Source organism: Protobothrops mucrosquamatus, unplaced genomic scaffold, assembly GCF_001527695.2.
Source record: "Protobothrops mucrosquamatus isolate PMUCROS unplaced genomic scaffold, P.Mucros_1.0 scaffold9, whole genome shotgun sequence".
In the NCBI taxonomy this organism is placed as follows: domain Eukaryota; kingdom Metazoa; phylum Chordata; class Lepidosauria; order Squamata; family Viperidae; genus Protobothrops; species Protobothrops mucrosquamatus.
In genome coordinates, this window is record NW_015386396.1 from 720,523 (window position 1) to 742,983 (window position 22,461).

The following is a 22,461-nucleotide window of genomic DNA, read 5'->3' on the forward strand; positions in this document are numbered from 1 at the left end:
TATACCGCCCTATCTCCCTTACGGGACTCAGGGCGGTGAACAGGCGATAATAAAAATCACAATAAATATCTATTCTAAAATCAAATTAAATAAATAAAGGCCTGCTCTAAAATACCCCATATAAAAAACCTATACTAAAACCTAATTAAGACTACGCCAGGCCGGCCGCACGAAATAGATGAGTTTTCAGGGCTCGGCGGATCCTATGGACAGCTCTGTTGACCAAAACCTAAGATCCTTGCTGCCAAATAAGAATGCATTCAAGGGAAGGACTTCGTCATTAGGAAGCACTTTCTCACTTCATTGCAAAGATTCTACAGTTGTGAGTCTTCTCCCTCACCCTGACTCTTAGTCTAAGCAAAAACCGTAACAAAGAGTGGCCCAAACCATGTTCCTAGAATTACCAAGGGCTATTCTGCTAATAGGATAACAGGATAAGGAGATAGTCCTTATAGAGAAACAGCATAAAAAAAACCCATTATCTGTACATTCATTTGTCACAATAGGAAAAATACTGCTGGGTGCAAAAATAATCCACCAAATAGAAATGTGGGAGAGGCATAGGATACCATGAGGGGTTTATAAAAGACAATAACTTTGGAAATGTAAAGAGGAAGGGAAAAAGTACATGAAAACATTTTGAGAAGCATGGATTTTCCTGGATCAATAGTCTTAGCAAAGACAGTTCTAAAAAAGCCAAAAATCCTGCTACTTTAAGAGAACACTCAAGACTAGCCTAGCCACACCTAGAAAAAAAAAATCTAATAAATGGATTTCACATTTTTATGGACAAACACCTCAATAACAACAGTGTTCTTTTCCTCAAAGAAGCAGCTTATTGTTGTCAAGTTTTGCTTTGGAAAAGTAATTTCAATACTGATTTTTAAAAGAAAAATGCAGAATACTTGCCTGAAGAAAGGGTCTGCTCTCAATGATTTGCCTCCATGCTTCACCTCAAGGTGTCGCAGAAGAAAGAGCCAAATTATACATTGCAAATAGGGCTAAAAGAAAGAGAAAAACCAAAAAAACAACATTAACACGGCTTTGCTCCAAATTACATTTTGAGTAATTGTATGGGAAAAGCTTATTGCTTGTTGATTCCTGCCAAAAAGAAAACACAACTCTTCTCAGGTCTGCTATATTAACAATATTAAACAATATTAACCACGTACTTTCAGTTTTGCTCAGAAAATGTGTAGGAAAAATCTTATATTATAGGTTTTTATTTCTTATACTTCATTTTATTTATTTATACTATTTCATAGGGTGGTAAACAGAATTTAAAACTAAACAATGTAACTAATTATAAATGCAGTTTAAGTGATCACAGTTTAAGAAAAAGACAACTGAGAATAAAATCTCAAAACAAAACAAAACAATTAAGCTTCACTAATTTCCTGACTCTCATGTCTGGAGAGGTGTTGAATATTTTCTGGAAGGCCAGCAAAGTAAGGGCAAATCTAATAACTGGTTATTAGATATTCTAGATCAGGGGTCTCCAACCTTTCTGGGTTGGCGGCACAGTGGGAGACGGATGGGCAGAGCCTTATATGCACATGCGCAAACATGAATGTGGCCACACATGCATACATGTGCACAAACAGGCCACAAGCATGTGCACCACGCAAACAGGGCTGCAAGCATGTGTGCGAGGCTCTCAGCAATGCCAGTGCCTGTGTGAGGCTTGTGGTACTGCCGCCAGGCTCACAGCGATGCTACCACCGGCGCAAGGATTGCGCCACCACCCTGCCTGCTGCCTGCCTCTTGCAGTGCTGCCACTGCCTGCACAAGTTTTGTGGCAATGCCACGCGTGTGGGGGGTGCCGCTGCCTACCTGCCGCTCACAGTGCTCCCGCCACCCATGCAAGGGTCGTGGCAATGCTGCCGTCCACGCGATACTAGCGGCAACAGTGGCATGTGGGGAGAGGAGCACACGCACGTGCACTGTCCAGGTACTCACGAGGCCCAGTGGCCATGGCCCAGTAGTGGGCTGCGGTCCATAGGTTAGGAACCTCTGTTCTAGAGAACAGGCACTGAGACCAAAAAGCCCTGAGCTTTGCCAGTGTTTCTAATGAAACATTGGAATGTAGTAGTTTTCTGATATTTCAATTTTGTCATTTTTTTCTTATACTTCATTACCTTATTCCTACGGTAGTCTCCAAACCTGTTATGTTCTTCCAAACATTTTACAATAATATACTAAAAGACAACTAATAAACTGATGAGAATCCTTACTTTTCATTGCAGCTTTTTCATTGTTATCTGGATGGTGCACCTAGAACTATTTATTGTTTATTTTGGAAACTTATAGGGTGCTTCCATTTTTTATTTTATTTTTTGCTAAAATATCTTGGATAATGTTTCAGTATTAGGGTATGGTTAGGATAAAGTGTGTACTGTATGTGACAGGTTTTGGTTCTTGTGCTGGCCCTGAACTGAGATCCAGTTTTTTCAGAGTATATTAACTGAGAGGAGGCTTTTAAGAGGCAATACGTTGCTTTTAAACACAGCTCCTAATAATTAGGATATAATACTGTAAGTCAATTTCTAGAGTATCTTCCCTAAATGAGGATATATTAGAGAGTAACTCTATCCAGAGCTCACCAAACTATATAGCTTTTACATGCCACGACTGTTCTGTTGACAAGTACATTATCTTTTGTTAACATATTGCATGTGTTGCATGAGTTTAGAATATAGAATGAAGAATGTGGTAATCCAATTCAGATTATAAACAAGAAAAGTATAATATATACCAAAACTTCTTAAAATGTATAAGGTTTCCTGAATTCTGAAGAAGAAATAGGATTCTTACCGCCACTATTGAAACCAACAATCTTTCTGCACTTCTTTCCACTTTTTGGCCAATCTTTTTTGTCTCCTAGCAAGATAATAATATTCCAATTATTTTTTACATTTTTTGGCAGATGATTAATTTTTTAAAAAAGTCTTCTTATGTTTCAACAGCAATTCATATTTCAGAATAAAACAACAAATCCTTTTTTGATTTGATTCAGAATTTTGTTTAGCAAACCTAAAAAAAACTTTTGGCAGTGGTTTGCTCTCCAAGCTTGTTTCAATTTACTTTCTGAACATTTCGTTATCAGACTAGGTAACATCAGCAGCAGGATCTTCTTGTACTATTTTCCTTAGCTTATGAATGTCTTGTGTGCCAGTGTGATCAGTTGGCCGTGTGATTGGTTGTTTGTTTGGAGCTATATTTAAATTCTGAGCAGCTGATTGGTTCTCTTGTTGATTGGTAGTTCGAATGGTCTGGTTTCTTACATATCCATATGCTGGATCTAGATCAGGGGTAGGTAACCTTGGCTCTTTTATGACTCGTGGACTTCAACTCCCAGAATTCCTGAGCCAGCCATGCTGGCTCAGGAATTCTGGGCGTTGAAGTCCACGAGTCATAAAAGAGCCAAGGTTGCCTACCCCTGATCTAGATCAATATGCTTGTTAATTGTTCCTTTGGTAGAATACCAGGCTTCAATAAATTCTCGTGTGTGGCAGGTGTTCGCATGCCCAATAATTTTTGTTCCTTCCCAATCAAACTGGTGTTGTTTATTATCAATGTGGTTTGAGATCAGGGATTTTTGGTTGTGCTGTTTAACTGCTACTTGATGATCATGAACCTTTGTTTTCAATTGCCTTCCTGTTTGTCCCACATAGGACTGATTACAATTGTGGCAATTAATTCTGGCAGCCATTTCGGGTAATTCCTTTGATGAATGGCAGGACATGTTTTTGTGTTTTGATGGGCTGTGTATTTTGTCGGGGTTTGTATTTTGTCCTGCCATACATCAAAGGAACATCCGAAATGGCTGCCAGAATACTGCAACCCCCTAGGAATAATGATAGCTCACAAACCCACATTTACACTCAGAAAAGAGCTATCTAAAGTCAAAAACAAAATACAGAAGGAAGACAACAGCAATGTAGTATACAAATCAATTGCAACAATGCCAGAGATCATTGTCTTGTAAGAGCATTTGTGAGAGATCTCAAGTCCTCTCCTTGTTCAGAGAATTATAAAGAGCTGATCTGTATGTCAGCTCTTCATCCTGCCATGGCCATCGGTCCTGCTTTTTGTGAAACTGTCTTTAATTGCCATTTCTTTCCAGGAAGTCGAAGACTGTTTAATTCTGACGCCAAACCTGACTTCTTCAGCTGCCGCGGAATTCTTCAGTCTTTGATTGCTATGTAACTCTTTAGCTTCTTTCTCTGGATACATTTACTGATAACATCCCTCCTCTGTCAATTGAACATTGGACATTGTTTTAAAGGGTGATCTCTCGTGTCTTACTTGGTGGGGCCCTTAAAAAGATATGGGCATGTGAGAGAATGATAGGAAATTCCCACATCAAGGCTGTTCTCTTACCCATAGCACTAGAGCAGGGGTGTCAAACTTCAGGGCTGCTGGCCGGATGTGTCATGCCAAAACCGCGCCCACCCCATTGCCGGCAATGGGGGAAAAGTCACGATACGTCACGACATGGCACGTAACGTCGCGAGTTTGACACCCGTGGACTAGAGATATCAATTTGACTACCATGAAAATGAAAATAAAATTTGATGAGGACAGTTGAGGCAAGTTATATCCACTCTCCCAACACTTTGATATCTTTAGTGCCTGCCTTTTTACATAAGTTATATTTTACCATTTTTAATTCTGAAACGAATAGAAGAAGTTCACATACAAAAACACTTTCAATACAAAAAGTTGAGAAGAGGTCAGGTCTCATAATGGTCCTAATTTAGCTTAAAACTGAGCTTAGGATAAATCATTCCCCCTGCCTCAATTGTAGAGAAAGTTGCTGTTTTGAAGACATATTATGGTTGTTTATCACCAGTTTTAAAATATATAATATATATTGAAATTTATAGTGCTCTTTGGCACACTAGAATTCTGAATATTGAATTCAGTCTATAGTAAACCTACCTCTAATAAAGTAATCAGGCACCCGATAAGAGGGTAGATTGGAACGAAGATACAAAAGCACATGTGAATTATAATGGCTACCGTGTACCATTTTATAAATGCTACATCAGTAACAATAATACAGATCAAAGCTGCCTGAAAGACAAAACAAATATAATCATAATAAAATTCATGGAGAAATATCAAACTAGAGTTCTTCTACCATAGCTGCTTTAACAACTTTATCATGGTTTGTTAAGACTGTGTGTTCCCCATAGTACATAATGAACTACAAGATTGGGATGGTACATTATGCAAGACCTAAACTAGACAGAGCATATTATGACTTAGACAGAACAATGATTTGATTCATTGTAATAAGTGTAACTCAGAGAAAATAGACAGATATACATGATGTTTACTACAGACTAAATAAGAATAAGGGCACACGTGATTTAAATTTTAAAAAAAGCTGAAGTCATATATATTCCAACATGAAGCTGTATATATAAACAGAGAAACAAAATTAGACATTTGAATAAATGGTAAAAACAAATTAGGCTCTGCCCGTTTACTCACAGTTGGAAAAATGAATGACCAAAATTCTTTTGTGTTTTGTATACTTTTAAAAGTGAAAGAGACAATATAATGAAACAGAATTACTGAGGGTACATAGCCCATAATGCAAAAAGCCTGGAAGAAAAAAAAATACATTCATTAAATTTTTTCTTGACATACTTCCCCATGAAAACAGACCAGAATAACGAAAAACACAGCAATCAACCCATCCATTTTTCATTTAGGTTTATTCATACAGAATGATCCCTTTCTGGTCACTGGAAGATGGATTCTACAGGAAAGGGTTAATTTTACCTTTTTAGCTAGAAGGCAGACTAAGCTTCTTCCTGTGTTATGGAGGAACCCCTGCCCTCAGTCATATACACTGATTTTTCCACTTTAGGGTACTTCAACTGCTCCTTTACTGTACATTCCCTCACCCCCAAACCTGCCAGGGTATGTCACAGAGAAATGAAAGAGGCAGCTTCATACATAATTTTACACATTTTTTCAGTTTTTTACAAATTATCCTGAAAGATAAAAATAGTGAGAAGCTGAAGCCATTAAAAGCTGTGCAATTTTTGAATTCAGAACTGTTTTAAATTTGTAACTTTTTTTAAAGTTTAGAATAATCTTTTCTGAGTGAAATACTGCATTTGAAACAGGTTGTTTTGGAAGCACTTTGTGCCTGAAACATACGGAATAATTGAAACAGCCTGTTTTGAATACAAAACAATAGATTTTCATTTAATACAAATGTTTCAAACTGAAGACAGGGTGTTTTTGCTAAAATAGTGCTTTCCCAGGGACGGGCATTTTTAAAAAAGGAGAACAATATAATACAAGATCTGAGTTTATTATAAGTAAGTGGAAATGAGCTGACTAAGTGGTAAGTGGAAATAAACTGAAGAAAAGCCAAAGAACAATTGTTTGAAAGTAAGAAGACTTACTACAGCAAAGATCTTCATTGGGGAAAAAATAATTTCATGATAAACACCAAATAAGATCCCGGTCATGACAAGAAGAATAGTGTAATATAAAGGAATGTCGACTAATGCTTGTCCACACCAATAAGCAGATGGATAAAGGCCAGACAACTTAAGTTGGGTATAAGCTTTAATCTGCAAAAAATAAATTGGCTAAAATGTGTATTTGATACAGCATATTGGAACAAATCTAACAACAGTTATCACAATTCAGAATTGGATGAAGAATGCATCAGGAAGAGAGAGAAGGAGACAATGCTGATGTATGAGATAATAAATTTTTAGTGGGGTTCTTTATGTTTGCTTTTAAATTCAGGATTCCGATTAGCAAGGGCAGGAATAACTGTAAATACATGTATGCTAAAACCGCAAAGTTAAATCATCCAATATACATTAATATTTAATCAGTTTAAATATTTGCTGGTTCTCAGTTTTTAACATTTTTTCGAGGTGACTCTGCCTCTTTGCAATGTAGCACTTAATATGTCTAACTTTTGATCTAATCTGATTTGCTTATCTTTCTGCTTTATCTACCGATCTAGATTGCCCTTTTTATGTATGTATGTATGTATGTATGTATGTATTTGTTTGTTTGTTTGTTTGTTTGTTTGTTTATTTGTTTATTTGTTTATTTGTTTATTTGTTTATTTGTTTATTTGTTTATTTGTGTATGTGTGTATTAGATTGGCCTTTTTATTAAATTTGGCCTCAGGAATAGATGTATGCTATTTGCTATACTTCGTATTATAAATGTGGTTAAATATTGATTGATTTAATCACTTTATATAGCCATCCTACTCAGCATGACTCAAGCCAGCTTTCATTATTAGTAACAGATCAATTAAAGGTACATTAAAAATGAAATATGAAAATAGAACCCAAAGGAGCAACATACAAATTCTTAAATTTGGGGAAAAGTTCATCCAGTCAGGTACCCTATTCTCATACTCAATGTCTGGATAAAAATAACAGGTCTTTAATGCCTTCCAAAAGGCAGGCAGGGTTAAGCTAACCAAATCTCTAGGGGAAAAAGTTGTTCCAAAAAGTGGGAGCAGTAACAGAGGCAGGGAATGATTTTTAAAATAATTTATGAGTTTCAGTTTAAAATATGTTCAAATATTGAAATAAATTCAAATATTTACCCAACATCTGTTTATACATTGAATATAAATGTTGGCAGACAAATCATGCTTTAGACCAGGGGTTCCCCAACCACCGGACTGTGGCCCGGTAGTGGAGCGGCGGGTGAGCTTCACTTGTGGGAGTGGTGGGCACTCACACAACTCCATTTGCACAAGCGAGCGCTTGCCACTTGCATGGAACAGTCCCCTCTCCCCCCCCTGCTGGTCCGCTAAGCCAGAAAGGTTGGGGACCACTGCTTTATACTAATACATGGATTTTTTGTTTTTTAAAAAATGATTTAATGTAAAGTTACCCTATGATTTTCTGCATTCTCCATGGTAAAATATGAAGGCAATCCAGTCATGGTGACACCTACTGTCAAACATTGAACAATCATCACCATTATGAAACTTCTATCATTAATTTCCTGAAAAATAAAGATGTTAATAATAGAAAATAGATGAAAACTTAAAATGACACATAATTTACATTCAGATGTTTACCACTGGTTCAATATATTTTATTTCAGCTTGTCTGAAAATGAGAAAACAAAAAGCACTAGAAGACCAGAAGGGGAAATGGCAAATTGGCTGTATTTCATTTTGTGACTCACAAATTGTACAAATAGACAATGCAAAAGAAATACAACATGTCTTAAATATCTGTTTACACAGGAAGTCTGTCTATCATTTCATTTTATTATATCAACATTTGAGTTTGCATTTACTTACTTGAATGAAAGAGCTAATCCAGACATGGATGCTTTCAGTTACATTTAAATTGTGTAGGTACAAATTACTAATGATATTCATCATAAGAGGTAAAGAATGTAGCATGGTTCGGTTAAAAGCAACTTTAAAGATATAGTTCTGCAAAAACAATAAAGATTTAACTTATTAGCTACAAATACAAAGCAGCAAGACCTATCAGCTTTGCCCCAGTTGAAACAAAACTAAATTCAATCAGAATGGTACATTGGATAGAATTACTGGTTTTTAGCAAAATTTCTTATGTTCTAAATATATTGTTCAAGACCATGCGTTACCAGCTGTTAAACATAGGTTATGTATCTTCTCACCTTGCTTACATGAACTACATTTAATGCTGCATTGTGAGGAGAAACTGATACATAGTCACTGCCATTGAACATTTCTGTCAGTATATTCTGGCTCTGAAGTGGGTTTATGATCACGTCATCAATGTTTACACCTAGAAGATAATGAATTTAGGAAGATAGTGATCATTAACAAGTCTGTGTCATTCCAATAATCTCTCTCCACATTCAAATGAACGTAATGGTTGCATTGTACTTCCCCCTTCATGCGATGGAAAAAGCAGTTCATATATATTCTTGTTGAATGTATGGAGCTGCAGTTACAATGTGGAAGTCTATTACTTCATTCTCACATCACTTCTAGAGCTCTTGGATGCCAGGAAAAAAAGAAAAGTTTGACTGCAAAAAGATTGCTTTCTCTAGTTTCAATAAATTGAAAAATTCAGGCCATGTATAAAAAATATTCTTTCAATTGATTTCCAGTGTGTATATTATATTAAAATATAATAATAATAATAATAATAATAATAACAATAACAATAACAATAATAGAAATTAAAAGGAGTAGAAGGAAAAAACTGGGGGAAAATAGTGGTGCTTCCTATTACTTACCAGTATAGTTTTGAATAAGAAGGCTGGTTTTATATTTATGATAAGTCTCATTTGGTTTAAAAAAGTATAAATCTGGAGAGAGTTTGATAGGAGCTGTAGCATTTTTCAAGTATTCTTGATACATGTGAAACATAAAAACCTCAACACAAAGAAATACTAAGAATAGCGCTAACCTTTAAGAGAAAAAAAATAAAGTTGAGTCAAATTACATTAAAGAATTACTCTCCTTTAGAATAAAAGTGGACTAACTTCAATCTGGAGTTGAATTTTTTTTCTATTATTAAAAAACCCACAATCCATCTATCTATATTAAATTTGCTAAGCACAAACATATACCAAACACGTCTGAATGCATCACTGCTGAACAGTAAATAATTCTGATTTTGCACTTTTTCAGAAAAATAAATTTTAAATAGCCTTAATTTCATCTGAGATATTTTTGAAAATCACATAGAGAAGAAAAATTAAATGTGAACAATGGGAGACAAAAGAAATAAATGAAAGGAGCAATGCAGAATTTTTTCAATGGAATAAAAACTCATAGTGGGATAAAGACAGAGAAAGAACAGTTTATAAGAGTGGGAGAGTAAATAAAGAGGAAAAGACATAAAAGTGTAATTATATCATCTTAAAAAGGTTGCAGTTTTAGTTGCAAAAATAAACTAGGGAGGTCCCTAATTTAAAAATAAATAAATTAGGGAGGTCCAATATGCTTACAAGTATGTTCCCTTGACAAATTCTTTTACTAGCGAGGAAAACATTCTAAATACAGTGTTTGGCATGAATTACAGCAGTACAGTTTGTACAGACTACACATTAGATATGAATGCTGGTCCACATGTATAGTCCTAAAATGATCTCTGATTAAAAATGGATTTTGATGGAATTTTATTGGTGCACGATTAAAAAGATCACCCTAACCTGCATATCAGGTGATCCACTGGAAATAAGTTACAATGTGCCTCCAACCCATTCTTCATTACATTCACAGAAGAAGCTGTCAAATGAAAGGCTCCAAGTACTATTTCAATTAAGCAAATATTATTGCATTTTTGCTGCAATAAAGAAAATCTTACCATTTGTCTAACCCTCAAATCTAAGGCCTATTGGCAATTATTATGTGCAAACCTGAGATAAAGGAATTTTCATATAAAATAAATTGTCTAATGAAATACCCATATCAATAGGGTTCTGTTCTTATATAAATATCACAGTTCATTACAACATTACTGATATCTCTTATTTTAAAAAAATCAGCTTGTGCCAGCTTGAAATCTAGGCACATATAAAAATATTCAGACTAAAATGGGTGGGTGAGGAAATCATCCCTGGTAATATGACTGGCTGAATTATATACTACATTGAAACTTGCTCACATTTTTCATGAAACTTGAAAAACTTTGCCACAAATCTACATGTTTCATTTCTTGAAGTACCTTAAAAATGGTTCCGTTTCCACAAAACAATATTTGCGTTTTGAACATAAATTATCTATGGAGATTCTCAGTCATCCAGGTCATAGATGCTTTTTCACGAGGCAACTGCACTTTCTTGTTTTTCTTTGAAGACGTTTCGGTTCTCACCCAAAAAGCTTCTTCAGTTCTGACTGGATGGTGGGGAATAGAAGGATTTATACTCCTTGCAGACAGCTGGTCATTTGCATTCTTTTAGCGAGGCCATCTATGTCAAAACTGAACAGCCTTCTCTCAACAGAGGGGGAGGGATCTGACATCATCTATCTCCAGTCTACAACACAGTCCTTTCAACAGTTCCAAGAAGGCTCCACACCCATTTGCACTACTCATGTGACCCTGAAGACATAGATAAACCTCCAGGTAGCTTTAATGACTCCTTAAAAGAATGCAAATGGCCAGCTGTCTGCAGGAGAATAAATCTTCCCATTCCCCACCATCCAGTCAGAGCTGAAGAAGCTCCTTGGATGAGAAGCAAAATGTCTTCAAAGAAAAACAAGAAAGTCCAGTTGCCTCGTGAAAAAGCATCTTTGGGAGAACATAAATTACTTTCTGGCATATTTGCAGCTAAAATTTTTGAATGTTATGAGAACTGGTGTCCATTTCTTTTATCTCTAATTCCAGCTTTCCAGCTTCTGGACACTTAAAATTCCAAAGTTAAGTAACGTGTGTTGCTCAGTTTATTAGTAATAGAAGTTACTGCCTCAGGTCTGCCCATCTCCCAGCCAACTCAGTTTTCCACATATGTAAACCCTCAGAGAGAAATTTCCTAAATTTAAAATCACAAACTGTATTGTTATTTTCAACAAGTTACATTTAATTCCACACTGGACATTTTTATAATTTTGGGAACTAGTATGATCAGCCAGTTAAGAACAAAGTTTCTTATTTATATTTTTCATACCAATTAAACAGTCTCCAAAATATGGAGGAAACCCAATGTGAAGATACTTACACTTCTGACATTGATTTAACGTCACGATTAAAACTACGAAAATGAACCTTTGCAATCACAAGGGCTTGCTTTCTCCAAAGAGACTTATTGCTTACTGCACAAGATTTTGTCATAGATAGCATTAACAGACTTTGCTCTAGTTCATCAAGAGAACTCCTATTCGTTTTGTCTTCAGCTTGCTGTAAGTTAAAAACACCAAAATCTGGGAAATAAAGAAAAAAGAAATTTAAATGTTTTTAAATTTATCTTTTCCAACTAGCTCTATAACTCTTGGCATCACCTTGTTAGCAACATTTCATAATTAACTGAATATATCAGCACATGCTAAATGGTATTTTTTTGAGAACATTACCACTATTCATGGGAGAAGGAAATACACGCATCCACGTACATATACTTTTAAGGCACAATTCTCAGAAATAAATATATTAACGATTTTCTTGGAGTTTTAATCATCTTGTACTGTAATTTTTTTAAAGAATGTATTTTTGTACAGTAGTCCCCAGATTACAAATAATACTAAGATGAAATAGACTTTTAATAATTTCATCATATGATAATTACCACATGAAATTATATAACTGATTCTTACCCTGTTGGTCAGTCTCTGCTTCAACTTCCAGTTTGAAAAACACATCTTCTAAGGTTGAGGTAGAAAGGCCGTAAGAAATAACACCCAAATGAGAATGAGTATCTAGATCAGCAAAGAGTGCTAGAGGGAGTGAAAGAGGAAGAGGAATGATTTCCAAAAGAACTTTGAATGCTATTCTTTAAGATGAGCCATAATCATTTTCTTCTGTATAAAAATAGAAAGAATGCCTTTTGGATGCTTTTTCAGATTATTTACTGCTTAGATTTAGAGTTGGGCTAATTCTATCAGACTCTGAATGTCTTACAGGTAATCCTCGACTTACAATCATTTGTTTAGTGCAGTGGTTCTCAATCTTCCTAATGCCGTGATCCTTTAATACAGTTCCTCATGTTGTGGTGACCCCCAACCCTAAGGGCTCTCCAAGCGCGCATCGACGCCACCCACTCACCCGCCACGCCCGGGGCTCAGCACGCCTCGCCTGACCTCGCCTCACTTCCGAAGGTCGCTGGCCTGCCCGGCTCCAGCTGGCCGGGGAGGGGGGCAGGAAGGCCCGCTCCGTCGGCTCTGCCCAGCCTGGTTGGAGAAGCGCCCAGGCGGGGAGAGGGAAAGAGAGAGCAAGAGCCAAGAGGGCGCCAGCGCCAGCAGAGCTTAGTTCAGCCTCCTCCGCGGAAAGGGCCGCGAAGCAGCGCAGCCTCCCTTAGGAGATGCTCGACGGAAACGAATCCGGCGCTGCAACGGCCCCCAGCTCGAAGCCGTGTCTCGGTTCCTAAGACCATTGGAAATATGTGTTTTCCGATGGTCTTAGGCGGCCCCTGTAAAAAGGTCGTTCGACCCCCCGCTGGTTTAGTGAATGTTCCATGTTATAACGGCACTGAAAAAATGACTTACGACCGTTTTTCACACTTATGACCATTGCAACATCCCCATGGTCAGATGATCAAAATTCAGACGCTTGGCAACTTGCTCATATTTATGACGGTTGCAGTGTCCTGGGATCATGGGATCACCTTTTGTGACCCTCTGACAAGCAAAATCAATGGGGGAAGCCAGATTCACTTTACAAGCGTACTACTAACTTAATAACCGCTATGATTCACTTAACAGCTGTGGCAAGAATGGTCACAAAATGGGGCAAAATTCACTTAACAACTGCCTTGCTTAGCAATGGAAACTTTGGGCTCAATTGTGATCGTAAGTTTAGAACTACCTGTACTTCCTTTAAAAAAAAAAAGGAATGAACAATAGGAAACAGAAATCATAATGCATCCAGAAAATGCAGTTCTTCAAGGAAATAATATCCTGTAGGGGCTCAATACCCTCCTGCTAAATCAAGGGTTGGGGAACAGCTATGTTTTCAAAGATTTATTGAATATCACCAGAGTATTCATCATATGAATCTAGGGCGGGGGGGGGGGGATTGTTATTCCAGAAGGTAAGTACTACAACTAAAGAGCTGTGTTTCCTGGATCCTGAGAAGTAATGGTTGGGAAACACCTCCAAAGGCTTCTTTTCTCCAGATGAAAGGCTTTGGGTACCAATATCACCTGCTTCAGGCCTTCCATCCCTTTGCAAAAGCTTTTAACATGGAGAAGCTTGAAGGAGCGTGAAACCGTGTCCCAAAGTCTTCTCTTCTCTCTTGCGTGAGTGGAGCTGTGTGCGCGTGCTGGTCTAGAATCCCCTAATCTAGGAATGGGCACAGCTGGTGCCTGAAATGAATCTCTTCAAAGACCTTCCTGCTCACAGCTGCCACCTGCTCTTTGAGCAGGAACTGGAAGTTGAAGAAAACCACAGACTGTACATCAGTCCTGAATGGGAACTACTGTACTTCCCCATCCAGGACTAATCAACCACAGCTGCTCCTCACAACTGTACCAGCACTCCCCCAGACTGCTCCGATTTCAAAACACTCAGCAGCTAATGTGGTGCTTGCTGTTATGGCCAGCCCCGCCATTTGTTTCCTCAGATTTTACTGAGGAAACCTACACCATCAACTTCCAATTTTCAGTGGAGAAAAAGAGAAAGGTTGTACCTGAAAATCTGTCTGTATCTTTATATGGCAAGGCATAGACAAGTTGCTCTTCAGTCTCCTTTAGCAGACTGGCTCCAGGGATATGCTGCCTGATCAAGAATGCTGTACCTTCTGTGTTACAATACCTGTCTATCTGCATACTAAAGAAGAATAAACACATAGCAGGGATGAAAGCATTGTTGCTACACCGTGGATCTCATTCTTTTTAAACATTACAAACAAGATTATAATAGAAAATGTGTGCTAGGATTCTCCCTAGTTCATAGAATATATGTTTAGTTATGCTATCTAGTTGCTTTAGTCTACAAGTGAACAAACAATAAAGAAAAATATTCAGAAATAACTCCATGTGTTGTTCTTGGTTCTTGGGCCTGACAGATAGGATCTATAGTAGATGTGTTGAAGTTTCTTGTGAGTAGCCCTTTCTCTGTCGAACATCGTTTCCCTGGAGGTACAACTGACCTGTATCTTGTTGCCTCCCCAAAAGACTAAAAATGTGATTTTGTCAGCAGCCCTGGGCCAAATGGAAATGGAGATGATCAAGTGATTTGATTGTGCTGCTGCTGACATGAGGGGATGGGATGGGGTTTTTATGGAGTTTTATGTTCTGGATTTTTAAATATTGTAAGCCACCCAGAGCTACTTTTTGAGTTTAATAAATAAATAAACATGTTGAAGTGCTACAAATTGTGTGCTGGAGCTACTTGGTCCGAGTCTCTGAAAAATGTTCATTTCTTCATTATAGCAAATCTGTTTGAAGGGTCCTAACAAATAAACAATTGATAGTTTTCCTCTACTGTTTTTGTTTTAATATCATTGTACTGAAAAGTGGGCATTATTTTTTAACTACAAACATTCCATTATAGAAACAGTACAAAAATATTAAACTTCAAGAAGGCAGATATGTTCTTATCTATTCATATTTGATTACTTGAATATTTAATAAATTTATTCAGATAATTTACTATTATATGTGCCACTCATACAATGGCAATTACTTGATACTTGCAACCGAGAAAACAGCATTATGAGCTATCTAAAATCTAAAGCGTTTTAATTTTAATTATTTCAAAGGTTTATAGGCTGCCCACTATTCATGGGTTTTCAGGCTGGGTTATAATTTGCCTTTTTCACTAGGTTTGCTCATCATTATTGCCCTCCCAAATAACCAATTGTTATGTAACTTACACTTTTCCTATATTTCAACTCTCTCTTTTGTGAAATAAAATGATGATGATTCAGAAAGACTTTATAAAGCTTAGGTACAAATAATGTAGTAAAATTTATTTGAAATAGGCAGGGAAGCTTATAATACCTCAAACGATAGCCAATTCCCCATTTTGTCTTAAGGAAGAGGGAGGAGCCAAGACATTTCAGCATTCCTCGAGAAATCACAGCTTTCCGATCTAGAAACAAGAGTATGTGGAATCTTCAGTTATTCTTTTGTAGACAGTAACCATCAAAGGAATAACTGCTGTATTTATGGGGTGCATATCTCTGAACATGCCTGCAACAATGTCTGCTTCGTCCATGAAATGGGTACTGAATACTGTCACAGAATTGGCTTTTCTGTTTTTCAAGAGGTTCCAAACAGTTTGCCGTGAGCATGGATCCATACCAGTTGTTGGCTCATCTAACAGCAATACCTAAATAAATATACGTAAAAACACACACATATCATCCTCATCCTCAACCTCATCCTCATCATTTTGAACACAACATAAATAATCTTCATTAACTTTATTAGTACATTCTATCAAAACATGTGATATGATCACAAAATTATATGTGATAGGATAAAGATATAGCCATTATAAGGAAACAATGATCAAAGTAAATATGAAGTTTTATAAATTAATGTCATCCAAAGCTGACACTCCTAATTTGGAATTCACAATAGAAATCACACTAAATACAGGTAGTCCTCAATTTATGACCATAATTGAATCCAAAATTTCTGTAGCTAGATAGTTTTTAACTGAATTTTGCCACATTTTACGGCCTTTCTTGCTACAGTGAATCATTGCAGTTGTTACGTTAGCAATATGGTTGTGAAGCGAATCTGATATCCTCATTGACTCTGTCAGAAGTTTGTAAAAGATAATCACATGACCCTGGGACAATGCAACTGTCATAAATATATAATAGTTGCCAAGTGTCCGAATTTTGATCATGTGACCTTAGGAATGTTGGTCATAAATGTGAAAAACAGTCATGAGGCACTTTTTTCAATGCTGTTGAACGGTCACTAAACAAATGGTTGTAAGTCGAGGACCAGTCTACAGTTTACTCTAATATAACTTTATACCAGTTATAACAAAGTATTTCTACTGTGAGCATATCCACACTTAAGATTTACATTGCTTTTGCAGTCCTGTAATTGTAGCAGCAAGTCACCTTTTCCAGACTGAGGTAACTTGCCTCACAAGGTATTCAGAGCAAACTACAGGCTACTACATCCTTCGCATTAGATAATTCCCTGATCCTGTGTTTCCCACTTTTTTGATCTATGAAAGCAATTGGCAAATCCCACCTTGTCCCCTGCTAATTACCATGTTATTAATTCCACATCTGTTGACATTATTCAATACAAGATTTCCAGGAAAGGAATCTGAGAATTTTGGAAGCAGTCTCAAAACAACACAAATCAAACGATGCAACTATTCTCAATTCAATTCCTATTTAGGTTTTGGCTTCCTTTGAATATTTCAGTATCGGGACAAGCCCCAGCCAATACTGGAGTTGCTCACAGTACCATGAGTTCCTCATTGCACTTTTATTCTTCTCAGAACCATAAGCAATGCCAATGTGGTTATGGGCCGCACTGCATAATGAATTTTGGAATTTCTCCACGGAGTTGAAATAGGGCAAAAATGAGACTGATCACTAGGCACTATATTTTTTAGTTTATTCAATCAATTGATCAATTTCTATATATGTCTGATTAGCAGGCCTCTGATGGGTCCAAGACAAATTGCCACAGCCAACTCGCAGTGGCCAACTTGCTGTGGCCAACCTGCCACAGCCAACTCACTATGCCAATTCGCCGTGGCACAACTACTACGGGACAAAAGTTACACTAATATTAAAGAAATGGTGGAATAGAATAATTAAAGAAAGGATGAAAAAGGGGAGACAAAATGAAATGTGAATGATAAAAATTAGAATGCTTTACAAATTATTTTAAATACTTAAATTGAATTGTTGAATTGGCCCGTGACGAGTTGGCCCGCAACAAGTTGTCCACAACAAGTTGGCCATGGTAACTTGGCTGCAGTGAATTGTCCCATTCTAGCCTCAAATTGCTGGAGTAATGTAATGTAATCATCTGAGTAAATTTTGAGAGAAAAATGTACTAAGGTAATGATGGTAATTTAACCAACTAAAACTACCTAACTACCTAAACTAGTAGAGACGGAAAATGAGAGGGGGGGGGAAGGGGAGAGGGAGATCATTGTCCTTTTGGCCTTTACCTTTGGATCTCCAAGAACTGCAAATCCAACTGACAGCTTCCTTTTTTGGCCTCCACTCAAGATTTTTGCTTGATTATCTTTAAAGAACTGCATATCCAAGTCTAATAAAACATTCTGAACCTTACAAAATCCAGCAGAAAAAGGTTTTAATTATGTTTATTATATATATATATATATTGTGTGTACTATAATAAAATATTATGTATTATTATGTTTATTAATTATAGAAGCTTGTATACTACCCAATTCAATCTAGATTCTAGGCAGTTAAAAATTGACAATATTAAGAACAGTCATAATAGCTTAACACCTTCTCACTCCCAGCAATCAGCTGAACAGCTCAGTCAAGTATTATCCCTTCCACCAGAGATTCACTGGAAGAAATTTTGAGACGTAAAACTTATACATGTATATGTGCACACACAAGCATAGATAAAAGAACTTGTTAAATACAAGAATTTTTAGAGCATTTGGTTTGGTAAAAGATGTTTCCTTATTGCTTTCCTATCTTACAAAGTTTCTTGAAATGAAGGAAAATATTATGAAATTAATCATTACAAACTTAACTTACAAAATTGTTCTACATTCTAATTCCCTGTTGTCTTTAGTATAAAAAACTATTTTACTAATCCAGGTATATATATGTTATCATTTTCAAAAGGTACATATTTTAATCAGCTTAGGCTTGATGAATGTTATGATGGATTATATAGCCTTGCTGCAAAAAACATTCTTGGTCATTTTATTTGATCAAAATGATAACAGTGGGCATTGAATACAAGTGGTATTTAACTGACTCACCTCTTGTATTACATCATTGGGAGGTATCCCTTTAACAGAGGCAATTATTGATAGATTCTCTTCCACAGTTAATACATCAAAAAAAATATCTATCTGTTGGCAAACTCCCATCATCTTTCTTACATCTAGCATTTCATCTATTTCAGAAACTTGATATCCATATATTGATGCAAAACCTAATTTATAAAAATAGAAAATGGAGGAAATAATCATATGGCTAACAACAGACAGAACACAGTGAAATAGGTATAGCTATTATAATACATTAAAGACTAATTGAAAGAAACATTCACGAGAAAATGCTCATGAAATCCAAATGAAGCTTTATGCATTTGTAGTTGACACATTGTACACAATTTACACATACATAAAAGGGGAATGGGATTGTATATCTTAAGTATTTTACATATGTACTGTATAGAAGGGCAAAGAAACTTTTAATGGGCATGATTAAAAAAAAGTGGGTATAAAAAAAGAAAAATGAAAACGTTTTAACAATATATACCATCAGAAGGTGGACACAATCCACAAAGAATATTCATCAAAGTTGTTTTGCCTGTTCCACTGTGTCCAAGTAATGCTGTGATCTGACCTTCATATATGTCAAAGGATAAATCTATTAAAAGTTAAAATAATTAGTGGGGGGAATTAAGTATATCAGTAAGCATTGCTACAATAACAACAACAGCAGCAGCAACAACAACAACAATAATAATAGTTGGAAGGGACCTTGGAGGTCATCTAGTCCAAACCCCTGCTCAGGCAGAAAACCCTATACCATTTTGGACAAATGGCTGTCAAAATTCTTCTTAAAAACTTCCAATGTTGGAGCATTCACCGCTTCTGGAAGCAGGTTGTTCCACTGGTTAATTGTTCTAACTGTCGGGAAATTTCTCCTTAGTTCTAGGTTGCTTCTCTCTTTGGTTAGTTTCCATCTGTTGCTTCGTGTCCTGCCTTCAGGTGCTTTGGAGAATAGCTTGACTCCCTCTTCTTTGTGGCAACCCCTGAGATATTAGAACACTGCTATCATGTTCCCCCTCGTCCTTCTCTTCATTAGACTAGGCATACCCAATTCCAGCAGCCGTTCCTTATATGTTTTAGCCTCCAGTCCCTTAATCATCTTTGTTGCTCTTCTCTGTATTCTTTCTAGAGTCTCAACATCTTTTTTACATCGTGGTGACCAAAACACTGTAAAATGGTATTAACACTTCACGTGATTTTCATTCTGTCCCTCTGTTAATGCAGCCTAGCCCTGTGTTGGCTTTTTTGGCTCATATTTAATAATAATAATAATAATAATAATAATAATAATAATAATAATAATAATAATAATAATAATAATGATGATGATGATGATGATGATGATGATGATGATGATGATGATGATGATGATGATGATGATGATGATGATGATGATGTTGGAAGGGACCTTTTGTCCACTAGGACTCCGAGATCCCTCTCACAATTACTACTATTGAGCAAGGTACCACCTATACTATACCTGTGCATTTGGTTTTTCTTGCCTAAATGTAGAACCTTACTTTTTTCACCATTGAATTTCATTTTGTTAGATAGCGCCCAATGTTCAAGTCTGACAAGATCCTTTTGAATCTTAAGCCTATCTTCTGGAGTGTTGGCTATTCCTGCCAGCTTGGTGTCATCTGCAAATTTGATGAGTTCCTCATCTATTCCCTCATCCAAATCATTGATGAAGATGTTGAAGAGCACTGGGCCCAGAACAGAGCCCTGGGGCACCCCACTACACACTTCCCTCCTTGTAGATGCAGTTCCATTGAGGACCACACACTGAATATGGCCAGTTAGCCAGCTACGAATCCAGCTGTCTAACCCACATTTTTCTATCTTATCAAGTAGTAGGTTGTGGTTTACTTTATCAAATGCCTTACTGAAGTCCAAGTAAATTATATCCACAGCATTCCTCTGGTCCACTAATGTTGTCATCTGGTCAAAGAATGCAATAAGATTTGTCTGGCATGATCTGTTTTTGACAAACCCATGTTGGCTTTTGTTATGACTTTGTTTGCCTTAGCTGTTCGCTGATTCGTTGCTTGATTATCTTTTTCAGAATCTTCCCATGTATTGAGGTCAGGCTGATAGGTCTGTAGTTTTCTGGATCTATTTTTTTCCCCTTTTTTGAAGATGGGAACTACATCAGCTCTTTTCCAGTCCTCTGGTAGTTCCTCTGTGCTCCAGGATTTTTGAAAAATATAGTTCAGTGGTTCTGAGATCACATCTGCCAGTTCCTTGAGAACCTTGGGGTGTAATCCATACTAGACCCATTTATAATGTCATTGAAATAACATTTTATATACTGAACATAATTAAAGTCCTTGAAGAATTAACAAATCATGATTGTTAAGAAAAACTCGTCTATATCACTGTTAAGAAAGTGCAAGAATTCTAATGTCACAGATTATTGAAAATTAAACACTCTTACTTTTCAAAGCCTCCACAATTTCATCCTTTTTAACAAAAGATTTCTCAATATGGCTGATTCTGAAAAAAAAGACAGACAGATGCAATTTTTAAGAAGATACAATTTTTAAGAAATCAGAGTTACATTCTACATTGTAATTTTTACGTGCATGATGTTTAGCTGGTTTGGCTAGAACTAAAGACGACATGAAAAAATGGAGGTTTCTCCCAGAGGACAAAGATATTTACTGAGAATTTGGCACTATTCAAACAACTATCCATCTTTTACAATGCCCCCTGGAACCGACATGCACACAAAAGAATTGCTGCTTGGAAATATCCCTGCTATCAATGTGGCCTGGCATTGGGCTAGAACTATATAAATTTATGTTTTTATTAAAGCTTTAATCTTTTTAAATTTAAATTAATGATTTTCTCCTTTCTAGTTCCTGCATTTCTGATACAAGATGAGATGTGACGAGACATGCATGGAAGTCTCTTTCTTGATCTGGTCTACCTTGATGGCTGACATAGAAATGCTTTTTATGGTGTTGTAGTAAAAGGGTATGGAAACCAATGCCATTGTCCAGTATGGATTGTTTTCCCTTGGGCTATAAATCACCACAGCCCTATAAAGAACATACACAAAGTAACTTCACATGCCAGAGTAAAGAATATTTATACATGAAAATTATCATAAAATATTTAAATGGAAGATAATATTTATTTTCCACATTCCTGAACTTTAAAAAGAAAAACTGTATTCAATTAACGTTACTCTTTATTTGTGGCTGCATAAACAAATTACCCTGTTACTTTCTCATACAAAATATATATTAATTGGCATCATGGTATTTAAATTTAATCAATTTAAATTTAATCAAAATTAATCTGTCATACCTGATAGCTTCTTTTCCCCTAAATTCAGAAGGTATAGGTTCAATGACCTGAGTGAAATCCAGGTGTTCATTACTACAGCTCTCATACAATTCTTCATAATTTCTTGTTTTTTTTATCCAAAATGAGGGCTTTAAAAAGAAGAAAAAACTCCGTCGCAATCCATATGCTCCTGGAAATAAAGTACCCATATATAAAAGGGTAAATATTAAATATTTTGGAGTACTGGGACAGTTCAAAAAGGTGGTTTTACACTATGTATACAACAGTGAAAGGAAATGCTCCAGTTGATCAAGACCTTATTTCTCCCACCAGCCTACACCATTTCCTTTTTGAGCACTACTCTATTTTTTTCACAAGTTTATTCCCCTTTTTAAGTGTGCAAAACTAATAGTTATAAGCAAGATCAAGTATAAAAGTAATTGAAAATGTTGTTCCTATTTAAGACAAACTAAGAAAAAAGATCCAAAGTACTATTTTGCCAGCAAAAATAGTACAATACTCCATTTAGTTATCAACAGATGTGATTTTAATGGTCGGATTTATTTCAG

General features: G+C 36.3%; 1 protein-coding gene across 1 annotated transcript in view; it reads right to left on the minus strand.

Moving 5' to 3' along the window:
• The window catches only part of LOC107282568 (ATP-binding cassette sub-family A member 5), a 49,551-nt gene that overhangs the window by 9,017 nt on the left and 18,073 nt on the right, over positions 1–22,461 (minus strand). Inside the window, exons 10-28 of the mRNA XM_015810363.1 lie at positions 21,914–22,082; positions 21,036–21,094; positions 19,083–19,193; positions 18,578–18,753; positions 17,777–17,896; positions 15,811–15,949; positions 15,619–15,709; positions 14,304–14,443; positions 12,275–12,394; positions 11,683–11,884; positions 9,256–9,428; positions 8,668–8,798; positions 8,321–8,458; positions 7,903–8,016; positions 6,432–6,602; positions 5,503–5,616; positions 4,945–5,079; positions 2,815–2,880; positions 902–1,001 (exon numbers count right to left, since the gene is read on the minus strand). Coding sequence (XP_015665849.1) covers positions 902–1,001; positions 2,815–2,880; positions 4,945–5,079; positions 5,503–5,616; positions 6,432–6,602; positions 7,903–8,016; positions 8,321–8,458; positions 8,668–8,798; positions 9,256–9,428; positions 11,683–11,884; positions 12,275–12,394; positions 14,304–14,443; positions 15,619–15,709; positions 15,811–15,949; positions 17,777–17,896; positions 18,578–18,753; positions 19,083–19,193; positions 21,036–21,094; positions 21,914–22,082 — 2,469 coding nt within the window. The remainder of the gene's footprint in view (positions 1–901; positions 1,002–2,814; positions 2,881–4,944; positions 5,080–5,502; positions 5,617–6,431; positions 6,603–7,902; positions 8,017–8,320; positions 8,459–8,667; positions 8,799–9,255; positions 9,429–11,682; positions 11,885–12,274; positions 12,395–14,303; positions 14,444–15,618; positions 15,710–15,810; positions 15,950–17,776; positions 17,897–18,577; positions 18,754–19,082; positions 19,194–21,035; positions 21,095–21,913; positions 22,083–22,461) is intronic.